The sequence below is a fragment of the Cardiocondyla obscurior genome, linkage group LG06 (assembly GCF_019399895.1).
Source record: "Cardiocondyla obscurior isolate alpha-2009 linkage group LG06, Cobs3.1, whole genome shotgun sequence".
NCBI lineage: Eukaryota > Metazoa > Arthropoda > Insecta > Hymenoptera > Formicidae > Cardiocondyla > Cardiocondyla obscurior.
Window position 1 is genome coordinate 338,425 of NC_091869.1, and position 14,662 is coordinate 353,086.

The following is a 14,662-nucleotide window of genomic DNA, read 5'->3' on the forward strand; positions in this document are numbered from 1 at the left end:
AATTTAAATATAACTTAATTTTAAGAACTGTATCTTATAGAACTGCAATGTAAGAATTTTTTCTATTGCTTAAAATATTTGTCACTGTTGTCAAGGTATTTTTGAACTCTCAGTAAAAGAGATACGATCATCTTGGTTATAATTTACTTGTTACGTTTAACGTAAAAAATTTTATGTAACAAAATTACTTAACTACACATTTTTTTAACAACGCATATGTAAGATAAAATGTCAACAATTTTGATAGGCATAGTTGTTACATTTATTTAATAATACAGTACAAACATAATTATTTACGCTGGAATATAAATCATATTAAAATATGATTCTTTGCTGTAAATTATCTGTATCTTTATCCCTTTTTAGCCCAGTGCTCAAGATATTCCTTCTAAAAAAATAAAAAATATTGAAAGTGTCTTAATAACAGATATTAATTTGAATACTTAGTAGAGGAGTAATCGTATATGCCGATTAAAAATTTAAACTTGTTTATGCCAATTAAAAATTGTGTAATTAATAATTAAGTTTACCAAAAGAGGTATGCCAGGATTAGCTTCAGCTAGAGCTTCAGCGAACGCTTCGGCCATAGCTGCAGCTACAGCTTCGGCTTCAGCCTCCGCTTCTGCATTAGGTTCGGCTGCAGCTTCAGCGGCAGGATTAGGTTTGGCTGAAGGATTGGCCCATGTCAATGAGCTACCTAGACTTATTACAAGCACTGTGATGAACAGAAATTTCGGCGCTGTCATTGTTGTATTCTAACTGTCTTTCACTTTATTCTTGTTTTATACCTTGCAAATTATTTCATTATCACGAGAAAACATATACGTCATACTTTTATTCAGATAAGAAATTACGATGGGTAATTAAAGATTAGAAAAAAATTTTATTATAAATAAAATTGTACGATATTGAATATTTTGTTCACAGTTTTTTTTTAATCAAATGTTAATAGTTTGATTGTGAGATCTTGAGAAGTATTAAAGTTGCTTTAGTTATTTTATGCATTAGTGAATGCAATAATGTAATCTATATGTATGTATAATACATTTAAATGATAAGCGAACATAGTTCTGGTGTAATGGTTATTTATTTTTTTTATTGCCATTCATTTTTTATTAATACATCCGTACATGTATAAATGTATATAAAGTTACTCTTATTCGAATTAGTATAAACCACGTTGCAGCAAGTAAATATACGAAATCTGTTCGATTTTAATTAAAAAGAATGGAAACTGTAAAAGTAATGACTATCTTTGTGATGATCGCAACTTTGATGGCAACCATGGTTGCTGGAAAGGCTCTTAATGTAATTATTTAATATTTCATTAAGTTTGTTAAAATTAGAGAGTTTAAAAATAATTTCTACATTAAAGACTATGTTACACGATTTTTAAACGAATATGTTTAATTTAATTGTAAAACTAATTATAAATATTTTTTTCAGAAAAAGGTAATAGAATCTTTAATAGGGAGATAAAATATTTATAAGTTGAAATATGAATAGTATTAATTGAAAACAATGTAAAAAGTTATAAAATTGTATTTTAATTATTCTCAATGTACAAGTGAAATATTAAATACATAAATAGTAAACTTTATTTGTATTGAATAACTTTATTTGTATTATTGAAATACTTAGTGTTAGCGGTATGATAATGTCAAGAAGCATATTTTATACATTAATCTGCTATCGGTATTTACATTTTACCCTTAAGTCATGGTTCTTAAAAAATAATTAAAAGACTGCAATTCTAATGCACTGCATATAGTCGTAAAAACTGCAATTTATTTGATAAAAATATAACGCATTTAAAGTGCATAGTTTTGTTTTTTTTTTGTTTCTTGATCGTGTGTTCATAAAATTGTCAAATTGTGACATCGTTAAATTTATCTTTTATGATATAGAATATGGACGATAACAATTTCGATAAAAAAATAAGCACAAAGGTATACATATGTATGGTGCACATGTATGCATTAAAGCTTATATTAAAAAAAGAAAAAAACATATTATTGTACACGTTATTGAATACATAATAAGATTTATATTTATATATCTAGAATGATAAAGTACAAACATACAGAAACACACATTACATAAGTTACGATTTTTGGAAACTGCACCTATATAATGTGGAACGTTTCAAGATTATGTACGTACAGTCACCTGAGTGAGAAGAAGATACACAGCGACTTGTTTAACTACAGCTCGAAAATATGAACGGTATAAAATTGCTAACCATCTTTGGGATAATTGCTACATTGATGGCAATTATAGCTGTGGGAGAAAGTAATCCTGAAGCGATGTAATGTATAAGATGATAGATTTTAATGCAATATAGACTAAACATTTGGATTAAGTATTTTAATTATACTAATATTGTTTTAATTATTATTACATCACAGGCCTGCAGATAACCCAAAACCTCCGAGACCTCCAAGAGTTGGTTAATGACCTGGTAAAAGATACTGGCATCTTTAATAAAAAAATCAAATATGAATGAAAAAATAAATAATATTAATGAAAACATTGTAAAAATGATAAAATTGTATTTTTATTATTTTTGGTGTACTAATAAAATTTCAAGTGCATAAATAGTAATTTTTATTTGTATTATGGAAATATTTAATCTTAGCGATATTAAAATTATGTATTTTAAACATTATCCTGCAGTGGCTATTTACATTTCACTCCTTAATCATGTTTTTAAAAAAACAATTAAAAACTTTCTATCCTAATGCACTGCATACAGTCGTAAAAATTGCAATTTATTTTATTAAAGTCCAACGCATTTAAAATGTATAATTTAAAATTTTTTTCTTGTCTCTTGATCGTGCGTTCATAAAATTGTTAATTTGTGACATTGCTATATTTATCTTTTATGATATAGAATATAAACGATATGAATTTTGATACAGAAATAAGAACTGAGATATACAAATGTATGGTGCGCATGTATTCATTAAAGTTTATTTTCGATAAAATAGTCTTTTTTAACTTGAATTATTAAATATATTATATGATTTATATATCTCCAGAATGATAAAGTGTAAACATACAGAAATCCACATTAGATAAGTCACGATTTTTGGAAAATAATCCTATATAAATGAAACGTCTTAGAACAACATACCTATAGTTATCTCGCTGTTAAGTAGATACATAGCAAGTTATTTAACTTGAGTTTAAAAATATGAAAAGTTTAAAATTGCTAACAATCTTTGCAATGATTGCAACATTGATGGTAATTACAGCTGTAGGAGAAAGTAAACATAAGTCAAGTAAATCTAGGTAAAGTGTAAGATGATAGATTTAAATGCGATATAGACTAAAAATAGAAAATAAATATTTTAAGTATACTAATATTACTGTCTTAATTACTATTGTGACACAGGCGTCGACTTTATCACCTGGTTGGGTAATTGATACTCGCATTATTTTCTGGGTACACCTCACTTGTACATCTATGGTTTTTTTTTTTTTTTACCAAGATACTGACATCTTTAATAAGAAAATAAAATAAGAGTCAAAATATGAATAATATTAATTGGAAACAGTGTAAGAAATTTGAAAATTGTATTTTTATTATTCTCAATGTACTAGTGAAATATTAAATACATTAATAGTAAATTTTACTTGTATTATTGCAATACTTAGTGTTAGAGGAAGGATAATGTCACGAAACATATATTATACATTAATCTGCTATCGCTTATTACATTTTACCCTTAAGTCATGGCTCTTAAAAAATAATAAAAAGACTACAATTCTAATGCACTGCATATAGTCGTAAGAATTGAAATTTACTTGATAAAAGTATAACGCATTTAAAGTGCATTTTTTTATAGTTATTTGTTTCGTGATCGTGTGTTCATAAAATTGTCAATTTGTGATATTGCTACGTTTATCATTTATAATATAAAATATAAACAATGCAAATTTTGATAAAAAGAATAAGCACTGAATACACATATGTATGGTTCACATGTATTCATTAAAGCTTATATTAAATAATAAAAACATATTTTTTATACACATTAAATACATAATGTAATTTATATTAATATCTTCAGAATAATAAGTATTATGACGTATTATGACGTTATGACGTAAATGTATTATGACGCGATTAAATGCTCTATGAATGGACAACGCAAAATGATTCTTCTCAATCGGGAATATAATAACACTTGAGTCAAATTTGGTATTTAATATCGCGAATATTTTTAAGACAAATATTTTTAAAAGAGATTGAATTTATTTATATATTAATTTTATTATATATTAATTTTATTATATATTAATTTATCTAGTACGTATTCGTACACTAAACTTTTTTTTTTACTTTCTATTTAAAGAAAATAATTTTTTTACGTGATTATCATACCGCTCACTCTAAATATTTCTGTAATACAAATAAAGTTTACGATATTTGTATTTAATAATTTATTAGTACATTAAAAATAATAAAAATACAATTTAAAAATTTTTTACATTGTTTTCAATTAATATTATTCATATTTTTATTCATATTTTATTTTCTTATTAAAGATGCCAGTATCTTTTACCAGGTCATTAACCATATCTTGAACCAATATGAAATCTGTGATGTAATAATAATTAAAATAATATTAGTATAATTATATACTTATTCCAAATTTTTAGTCTATATCGCATTAAAATCTGTCATCTGATACTTTACTGTGGCATTGCTTCAGGTTTACTCTCTCCCATAGCTATAATTGCCATCAATGTAGCAATTATCTCAAAGATTGTTAGCAATTTTACACCTTTCATATTTTCGAGCTCAAATTAAACAACTTGTTGCGTATCTACTTGTCAGCCAGATGACTGTATGTATATTATTTGGAAAAGTTTCACATTATATAGGTGCATATTTTAAAAATCGTGACTTATGTAATGTGTATTTCTGTATGTTTGTACTTTATCATTCTAGAGATATAAATATAAATCTTATTATGTATCTAATAACGTGTACAAAAATATGTTTTTTCTTTTTTTAATATAAGCTTTAATGCATACATGTGCACCATACATATGTATACCTTTGGGCTTATTTTTTCATTGAAATTGTTATTGTCCATATTCTATATCATAAAAGATAAATTTAACGATGTCACAATTTGACAATTTTATGAACACACGATTAAGAAACACACACAAAAAAAAAATTATGCACTTTAAATGCATTATATTTTTGTCAAATAAATTGCAGTTTTTACGACTGTATGCAGTGCATTAGGATTGTAGTCTTTTAATTATTTTTTAAGAACCATGACTTAAAAGTAAAATGTAAATAGCGATAGCAGATTAATTTTTAAAATACATAATTTTAATATCGCTAAAATTAAACATTTCCATAATACAAATAAAAATTACTATTTATACACTTGATATTTTATTAGTACATTAAAAATAATGAAAATAAAATTTTATAATTTTTTACATTGTTTTAAATTAATATTATTCATATTTTCATTCATATTTTATCTTCTCATTAAAAATGCCAGTATCTTTTACCAGGTCATTTACCAGGTATCGGAGGTTTTTGAGACCCTGGAGGCCTGTGATACAATAATAATTAAAACAATATTAGTATAATTAAAATATTTATTCCTAATTTTTAGTTTGTACCGCATTAAAATCTATCATCTTATACTTTACCCTGCCATCGCTTCAGGTTTACTCTCTCCCATAGCTATAATTGCCATCAATGTAGCAATTATCCCAAAGATGGTTAGCAATTTTATACCGTTCATATTTTCGAGCTGTAGTTAAACAAGTCGCTGTGTATCTTCTTCTCACTCAGGTGACTATACGTACATAATCTTGAAATGTTCCACATTATATAGGTGCAGTTTCCAAAAATCGTGACTTATGTAATGTGTATTTCTGTATGTTTGCACTTTATCATTCTGAAGATATTAATAATAATCACATTATGTATTAAATAATGTGTATAAAAAATATGTTTTTTTATTTTTTAATATAAGCTTTATTGAATACATGTGCACCATACATATGTATATCTCAGTTCTTATTTCTGTATCAAAATTCATATCGTTTATATTCTATATCATAAAAGATAAATATAGCAATGTCACAAATTAACAATTTTATGAACACACGATCAAGAGACAAGAAAAATATTTAAAATTATGCACTTTAAATGCGTTAAACAAAAGTTTTTCGCCGCGTATGCCAACGCGCGCTCGACTGCCGAGTCCGCCGCCGCTGGGGCCGCCACTCACTAGCAGCTAGCCGCCGCGATCAGTTGCGAGCACGTGGACGTATTACGTCAGCTGGCAGCCATCATTGTTTCACGGTCCACATGGTGAGGGGTCGCGTGGCGGCGGCCGGCGGGCCCAGAGGTCAGTGGCCGCAGCAGCTGAGCGCGCGTTAGCCAGATCAGAATACGCAATCTGCTAGTACGCGGCGAAAAACGTTTAGATATCTAGCTTTTCTAGCTCGTTATTAGACTGAAATAATTGTCTCGCTACGTGGCCTGCGCCGAACAATGGCTAGACAGATACTAGACAGTTTATAAAAATAATACAACTTAATTTTTTTATTTTATACAGTAACAGATAGACTCTAGCTAAGGGATATGTTTGATCTGCGCGATCTAATCATTAACTGCAAATTAAGAATAACTGGATAAATGTTTACTCGGGAATTTTCAAATTAAGTTAATGTAAATAGTTGCATAAAAATTTTATGGCTAAACAAAATTGCAAAAATTAAAATTTACATTTTTTGCTAGAATAGAATTATATTTCTGCATAATTCTAAATTACAATATTAAAAAAATACTTTAAATCGTAAGGAAGGGGTTCAAAATTCTGTATGAAATTGTTACTTTTCGGATGCCTCTTCATTAACTTGAACCCGCGTACGTGCAATTTTGATAGTTTATATCGCATTAAAATCTGTCAGTTTTTAAATTTACCTCGCTCTATAATGACTCTCTCTCACAGCTATAATTGCCATTAATGTTGCAATCATCCCAACGATTGTTAGCAATTTTACACCTTTAATATTTTCGAGCTGTAGTTAAACAAGTCGCGGTGTATCTTCTTCTCAGCTAAATAACTGTATGTACATAATTTTGAAACGCTTCACATTATGTAGGTGCAATTCACGAAAATCGTGACTTATGTAACGTGTGTTTCTGTATGTTTGTACTTATGACGCGTCGGCAGAATCGGCAAATTTTAATTTATCGAAAGAATCCAAAGATCAAGAGATAAGCGAAACATATAAAATTATACATTTTGAATGTGTTGGACTTTTATCAAATAAATTGCAATTTTTACGACTATGGACAGTGCATTAGGATATAAATCTTTTAATTGTTTTTTAAGAACCATGATTCAAGGGTGAAATGTAAATAGCAATTGCACATTAATGTATAAAATACATAATTATTATATCGCAAAGACTAAATATTTCCGTTGTACAAATAAAGTTCATTATTTATATATTTAATAATTTATTAGTACATAAAAAATACAGTTTTAAAATTCCTTACATTATTTTTAATTAATGTTACTCATATTTCGATTTATATTTTATCTTTCTTTTAAAGATGCCAGTATTTTTGATTGAAAACAGAACAGACATGGTTTAAATAAGGTGTACACAGAAAATTATGCGAGAATCAATTATCCCCTGGTTGCGATAAATGGAGGGCTGTGACACAATAGTAATTAAAACAGTAATATTAGTATAATTAAAATATTTGTTTTAAATTTTTAGTCTATTAAATAAAATAACGCAATAAAATCTGTCATCTGATACTTTACCCTGGCTTCGCTTCAGGTTTACTCTCTCCCACAGCTATCATTGCCATGAATGTTGCAATTATTCCAAAGATTGTTAGCAATTTTATACCTTTCATATTTTCGAGCTGTAGTTAAACAAGTCGCTGTGTATCTTTTCCTTAGCTAGATGACTGTATGTACATAATTTTGAAACGTTTTACCTTATATAGGTACAGTTCCCAAAAATCGTGACTTATGTAATATGTGTTTCTGTATGTTTGCATTTTATCATTCTGAAGATATTAATATAAATCACATTATGTATTTAATAATGTATATAAAAAATATGTTTTTTATTTTTTTAATATAAGCTTTAATGAATACATGTTCACTACACATATATCTGAATAATGTTTATTTCTTTATCAAAACTCACATAGTATTTAATCTCTAGTCGTAAAAATTGCAGTTTATTTGATAAAAGTCCAACGCATTTAAAATGCATAATTTTAGATATATTTTTTTTGTTTCTTGATTGTGTGTTTATAAAATAGTTAAATTGTGACATTATTACGTTTATCTTTTTTAATATATTATAGAATATAGACGATATTAATTTTGATTAAAAAAATTAGCACCGAGATATACATATGATTGGTGCACATGCTTTCATTAAAGCTTATATTTAATAAAAACGTATTTTTTGTACGAATTATTAAATACATATGATATTAATATCTCCAGAATGATAAAGTGAAAACATAAGGAAACCCATATTAGATAAGTTACGTTTATTGGAAAATTTTTTCTATATAATGTGAAACGTCTCAAAATAATGTACAGGCAGTCATTTGGCTGAGAAGAAAATACACTACAACTTGTTTAACTTAAGCTCGAAAATATGAAAGGTATAAAATTGCTAACAATCTTTGGGATGATTGCAACATTCATGGCAATGATAGCTGTGGGAGAGAGTAAACCTGAAGCGATGCCAGAGTAAAGTATCAGATGACAGATTTTATTGCGTTATTTTATTTAATAGACTAAAAATTTAGAACAAATATTTTAATTATACTAATATTACTGTTTTAATTACTATTGCATCACAGGCCTCAATTTATTGCAACCAGGGGATAATTGATTCTCGCATAATTTTCTGTGTATATCTTGCTTGAACATGTCTGTTACACGAGTAATATTAAAAAAAAAAAAAACCTACAAGGTATGGAATTAATTCTAACAGTTCAGTATAATTAAACGATATACACATGATTTTGAAAAGTATTGCAAGGAATATATGTTATAAAATAATGTAATAAATATGTATTTAGGTACATTGAAAAATTAATAAAAGCAAAATTAACATGTTATTTTAAGTATTTATTTGGATTTTATAATAGATGTCTGGATTGCGCAATTATTTGTTTGCTAATTAACGACATGTTCATGTCCCATATTTCTGCCGGTAATATGACGGTTGAATTTCACGTTTATTTGCTTGTTTAATACAAATATGAACTTCTAGCAGTGTAATTCTATTATCACGTCCGCTTGCAAAGCGTGTAAACAATTATCGAATTGCCGATTATTGTCTCAAACAAATTAATCTAACAATTTATACATAAATAAAATAATTTTTTTATTAAGATCTTTATTTGATAAAACAATATTAAGGTTACAGAATTTGTGAGTGCGCGTACTCGTACGTATATTGCTATATTCACTTAACATTTTTTCGTAAAAAGAAAAAAAAACTGCGCGGTAACCGGAGATTGAAAGAAGTTTGAAAAACATAAAAAGTTATTAGATTAAGAAGTTATATACAATTTACTTATTTTATTATATTATTGGAATAAGAAGTTTGCTTTACGCAATTAATTTTACGATTATTATCGTTTATTTGACGAAAGGGACAAAATTCCTGGACGTATGTACGCACGTACATTCATACATACATACATACAGCGAAAGCATTCCAAAAGGGGCGTAGCACAGGCATAGTTTAATATTTGAGCTTTGTCGGTTGCACTTTGAAGCAGTGCGGCGATGCGTGATGTAATGGCACTAATTAATTCGATAAAATGATGTCATAACGCAAATTAGGACGTTCCACAGGACAGCTGTTTATGCACGTTATTGATTGTGTTTACTGCCTATAACGCAGATATATCACGTGCGGTGTACGTAGATTTATTTCGGAATAAACTTAGTCCCGATAATGTTAAAATTTAAAATTATTTGAAATTTTACAAGGCATTAATTTAAACACCACTTGAACTAAGCTTTATAATACAAGCTGTCATTAATTCTATTCGATGGGATGAACGTTATTCGTTCGAATATTGCTGAATTCAATTGATTCCATTGTGTAAAGTGTATAATAGGAAATAAAAGTAACTTTCCCGCTCTCTAAGTTCGAATGATGAATATAAAGCATTACCTCTCCATAGAAAAACGTACGGAAAGCACGAAAAGTTACCTCGGTACAAATAATTTTGTTTTGTTCGCATCATTTTCTTTCGACGTTGAGAAATGTTCTTCCTCTTATAAAGAAGAAAGGCAAAGGAATGTTTATTACGGTTGAAAGTCGACGAATTGTCACATGAGAGATTCAATCCGCGAGTGGCCTTTTTACAAGAAACGAATCGCGAGAACTGGAATTTTGTCGTTACTTATTACGGCTTAATGAAAATGTTCTTCCTTCATCTTATAAAGAAACTTATACTCGGTTCATGACAATAGATTTCTTAAATAATAAAAAAGGAAACGCCCTTTTTCCGCCCGATGTGAATTTCTTGTAGAACAATCGCGGGAGTTTAGACAGATGAAATTTTCTTTCACAACTCGTATTGAAGAGCAATGTAACGATAATAAGAAATCAATTGTCAAAGTTACGCGGCTATTGAGATTTCGCTGAATTAAATTTCCCATTGGACAGTATTTAATATGCATATTTGTTAATGTATGTTTTTAAAATATTAAAATAAGCAACTTTTTTTTTTTTCTCACGAGAGAACAAGAGTAAAGTAGGTGCTAATATAAATTGTCAGATCGATGCAACGTTACCTGCAGGCATTTTGCCAGGAGTAGAATGTTACGAATAATCTAGTGAAGATAAACGGAAGTCTATTATAACTTCCAAATGCTACAGAATAATAAACTTATTTCCATCTTGTACAGAAACAGCGAATTAACGATGGACCAATTTTCCTGATATAACGACGTTTAAAATAAGATTGCTCCTCAAGGGAAGCAACTCTTTAATGTTGTCAAATAAATTCGCAACACTACGGAAGAAAGAAAGAGAGAGAGAGAGACTTGAGTGACTTTCTTGTTAATCAGAAGAATATATAGTTAAGATGTCGGGTTAAAAGAGAATGCAATTAAAGTTTTAAGGGAAAAAAATTTTTTTCCTCGTACTTTTATGATTCTTGATGCTTATTATATCGATAATAATTTTTCTTCTATGGACCAATAATGTTGCTAAAGAATGATAAACTTTATGCGATCATTAAAAACACTCACACAGTCTCATACTAACATTGTTTTGTATTCGCGCGCCAGAAGTTCGCTTTAATAAGCAATGTGCCATTCACTGCTTCCTCTGAAAAAGACAGCAAAAAGCACATTCACACTTCATTCGTTCTACAGATATTTTCACGATAAACAGAAAGCTGCGAAAAATAAAGTTTCGAGGATTGTAAGACAATTTCGACATAGACGACTATGAAATAAAATAACATTTGTTGTCTGTAAATTTATTAATTTATACTAAATAATTTTGTGGACGGCTATTTAAAATAATTTTCAAAAATAAAAAAAAATACAAAACCTAAAAAGAACTCTGGAATTTTAGAAGCCAAAAAATACAAAAGTTTCTCGCAAATTTTAATTGTATACTTCAAAAAATAGAAAAAAAATTTTCCCTCGTAAATTTTACTCGTATGACAAATATTTCATATTAAAAAGTGTCAAGGTCTACTCTGTCAGTTTTTATTTAATAAATTCTTTCATAGAACTAAAATTGAAATTTAAAAAATAAAGTTACAAAAATGCCTGCAGCCTTTTGATTCACAAATTGAAAATCAAACTTATCGATAAAAAGTAACAAAAAATAAAAACATTTTTTTATTATATTAAATACTGATAGTTTTTAAAAATGAAATATTCTTTATTATTTGAAATAATAGAAATTCTAGTTTCCATTATTTCTTTATAATTATAATTTTATTATTAACTTTAGGACTTTAAACTTTTGACGTGTAAGAGAGAAATTGTGACGTACAAGAAAAAGAAGTTAATAGACATTAAACATAAAACAGTTTGAGAAAATTATTTTCAACTCTTGTTATGAAGAGACAAACTTTTATTAAAAATTTATATTAAAAAAAAAATAACAGAATCGGTAAATAAAAAAATAAAAGAAAGAAAAAAAAAATCTGTATTTGCGACCACTTTTGTACATGACTTTTATTTGCGGAAGCTTTATTCTTGTTTTTATCATTGAAGCAAATTTTTAATTGGTACACGAACTTCCCACTCATTGAGAGAAAAAATAGAGAGAGAGAGAGAGAAAGCGAGAGGAAGAGCGAGAGAGCGAATGAAAGAGAGAGAGAGGCGGAAGTTGCACAACAATGAGATACCAACGGATCGATGAAAATGAGTCACCCGGTGTGGTGTCCCGGAGGGTCTACATAGGTAAATAGGTTAGCACCATTGAGCGTGCGCCCTTAAGGCTGCTTCTTCCTTACGGACCGCTTACTGAATCGATAGAGAGAGGAGAAAATGTGCGAGATGTCCCTATGCGAGAATAGAAAATCCTCCGTGGGTCATACGCGAGGTGGAACGATTCTATCAGTTTCAATTTTCAACTTTTACATAACTTTTCGCAGTGCGCACATGAAGTGTTTTCTATTATTAGCTCCTCCGGGCGAAAATAACATAAATTCGTCAAGATAATTGATAGCGTGCGGAATAAGAGTAGAAATAAGAAGGAAATGTGAAATTAATGGCGCAAACATATAATTAAATAAAGAAATCAATAGGAACGATGGAGAAAAAAGGATGTCAGGCCTCTTTTCATTTATATTTTTTTTTTAATAAATGACGCTCTTTATAAACTGATTTTTAATAATTAATTAATAATGAATATTGAATCTATCTCGATTTTAAAGTTTTATTTTAGTTGTTAACGAGTTTTATTAAATTTTTATGTCTCTTATCTTGAGCGAAACAAACTTTCGACACTTATTATGAGTGATTTGATTTTGGAGATCTCTGGGGTAAGTCCTTTGTTAAATGTATTCCCAGCCTAAGAAACTCCCTCGAACTTTCTAAAAATAAGGAGCATTTAGAAACTCTCCGGAAAGTGAAATTTCTCGTAATGGAACTTGCGAGTGACGGCCCTTTGGTATTTTAACAGCACAGGTGCACGAGAGACGATCGGGAAATAGAAAAGTGTGCTAGAAAATACGAGCGGCAAGATTGATGGGAAAATAATAAGAGCGAAAACCAAGATCGTCTCTCTGTACTTTCCGCGTAAATTTTCTATATCTCAACTGCCGTCCCGGCTGCGCCGCTGCTTTAAATCGAATCTAGAGCCGCAGCTTGTAGTGGCAGCTGCAACCGCAGCATGTTTCCCAAAGGCCACAATAATGTTTAAGAAAGATTTAGCTAATTCTATCTGTCTGTTTCTTAATTAAAATTTTAATACAATTAGGATATGATACTTTAAGTATTTAACGAGATTATTATGAATAGTTTAACCAAATGTATTTAAATTATTTATAACGACACAATGAACTATATCAATTAACAATTTTATTAAAAAAAAAAAGAAAATTGTTTTATTATCTCTCGTCGTTAATGTAATAGCTTGTTAGTATATTTAAATATTTTTATTTAAAATTCTGTATTAAAGTTTGTATACTTTTTTTATACAAAGATGGTTAACCGAAGATAGAAATATGGAAAAAGTATTTGAAATAAAATACGAAGAAATACATTACGAGCAAATAGGGTGAAATGACCTGATTATGAGAAGCAAGAAAATAGAATTGACATTTCATTTCTGCTTATAGCCTGAATTCCTTCGTATCTCTTATCTCCGTTATATTTCGCTTATCATTGCCCAATCGTGCTATTCACGACGTATTTTTCCCCCTCAATATTTATCTCTAATATTTCCAACTTTGAAGATATAATAAATTATTATATAATTGTAAGAAAATATATGTTTATTAACGACCGTATAATATTCTTCAGCTCTTTAGATTTACGTATAAATCATAAATGATGTGAAATTATGTGTAAATTTGCGATAACTAACGTCCAATTTTTACAAGAGAAAGAAACAATCATTCGAGCAGCATTATTAGAAAATCAGCATTCGTACAAAGAGATATTTATACTAAAATGGATTTTAAAAAATTCCATTGAGTGACATTATTTTTTTTTCTGAGAAAAAAAAAGAATGTTCCTTAATACTTCGTAAGCGTTGCAACAATTACGTAAGAGACTCTGTCAGTTGACTTTGTGGCCGAGAGGCTTTGTGGAAAAAAGATTACCGGCTTCTTCCCGAATCAAGGAAGAAAAGAAGGCGATTTCTCTATTAAAGACCACAACGCCCACTTTATATTTCGCAACAGCTTTTACGCCAATGCAGAATATCCGCTTTTGCAATGTTGACTCGTTTCGAGAGGCTGACTTCGCGGTTTTGTTCAATAACGTTCGTTAATTGAATTTTTTGTTGACAATTAGCTCAGTTTAATAGGGACAAAAATATTTTACTCGGCCGGCACAATGTATAGGCGATTGCATATTCTTCAAAGTTAAAGGATATTTAATTGAAACTGAAAAAGTCGAAAGCATTGGTA

General features: G+C 28.7%; 1 protein-coding gene and 4 long non-coding RNA genes across 5 annotated transcripts; 3 read left to right on the forward strand and 2 right to left on the reverse strand.

Annotated features, from left to right (window-relative positions):
• Positions 1-247: 247 nt before the first annotated feature.
• LOC139103622 (delta-myrmicitoxin-Mri1a-like) lies at positions 248-746 on the reverse strand. The gene is made up of 2 exons (XM_070658477.1): positions 531-746; positions 248-388 (listed from the first exon to the last, which is right to left on the reverse strand). The coding sequence occupies exons 1-2, from the start codon at positions 744-746 to the stop codon at positions 353-355; spliced, it is 252 nt and encodes an 83-aa protein (XP_070514578.1). The 3' UTR covers positions 248-352.
• A 424-nt stretch (positions 747-1,170) lies between these two features.
• Positions 1,171-1,600, forward strand: LOC139103631 (uncharacterized). The gene is made up of 2 exons (XR_011545933.1): positions 1,171-1,308; positions 1,447-1,600. It is a non-coding gene; the product is annotated as an uncharacterized lncRNA (long non-coding RNA).
• Positions 1,601-1,616: 16 nt separating this feature from the next.
• LOC139103625 (uncharacterized) lies at positions 1,617-3,599 on the forward strand. The gene is made up of 3 exons (XR_011545921.1): positions 1,617-2,308; positions 2,409-3,294; positions 3,398-3,599. It is a non-coding gene; the product is annotated as an uncharacterized lncRNA (long non-coding RNA).
• A 144-nt stretch (positions 3,600-3,743) lies between these two features.
• LOC139103626 (uncharacterized) lies at positions 3,744-7,991 on the reverse strand. The gene is made up of 4 exons (XR_011545922.1): positions 7,830-7,991; positions 5,689-7,716; positions 4,706-5,588; positions 3,744-4,606 (listed from the first exon to the last, which is right to left on the reverse strand). It is a non-coding gene; the product is annotated as an uncharacterized lncRNA (long non-coding RNA).
• Positions 7,992-8,282: 291 nt separating this feature from the next.
• On the forward strand, positions 8,283-9,157 carry LOC139103629 (uncharacterized). The gene is made up of 2 exons (XR_011545930.1): positions 8,283-8,783; positions 8,897-9,157. It is a non-coding gene; the product is annotated as an uncharacterized lncRNA (long non-coding RNA).
• The last annotated feature ends 5,505 nt before the right edge of the window (positions 9,158-14,662 follow it).

Coding starts and splice junctions, on each gene's coding strand:
- LOC139103622 (XM_070658477.1), bottom strand. CDS start 746: ATGACAGCGCCGAAATTTCTGTTCATCACAGTGCTTGTAATAAGTCTA. Junction 389..530: donor ATCCTGGCATACCTCTTTTG/GTAAACTTAATT, acceptor TTATTTTTTTAG/AAGGAATATCTTGAGCACTG.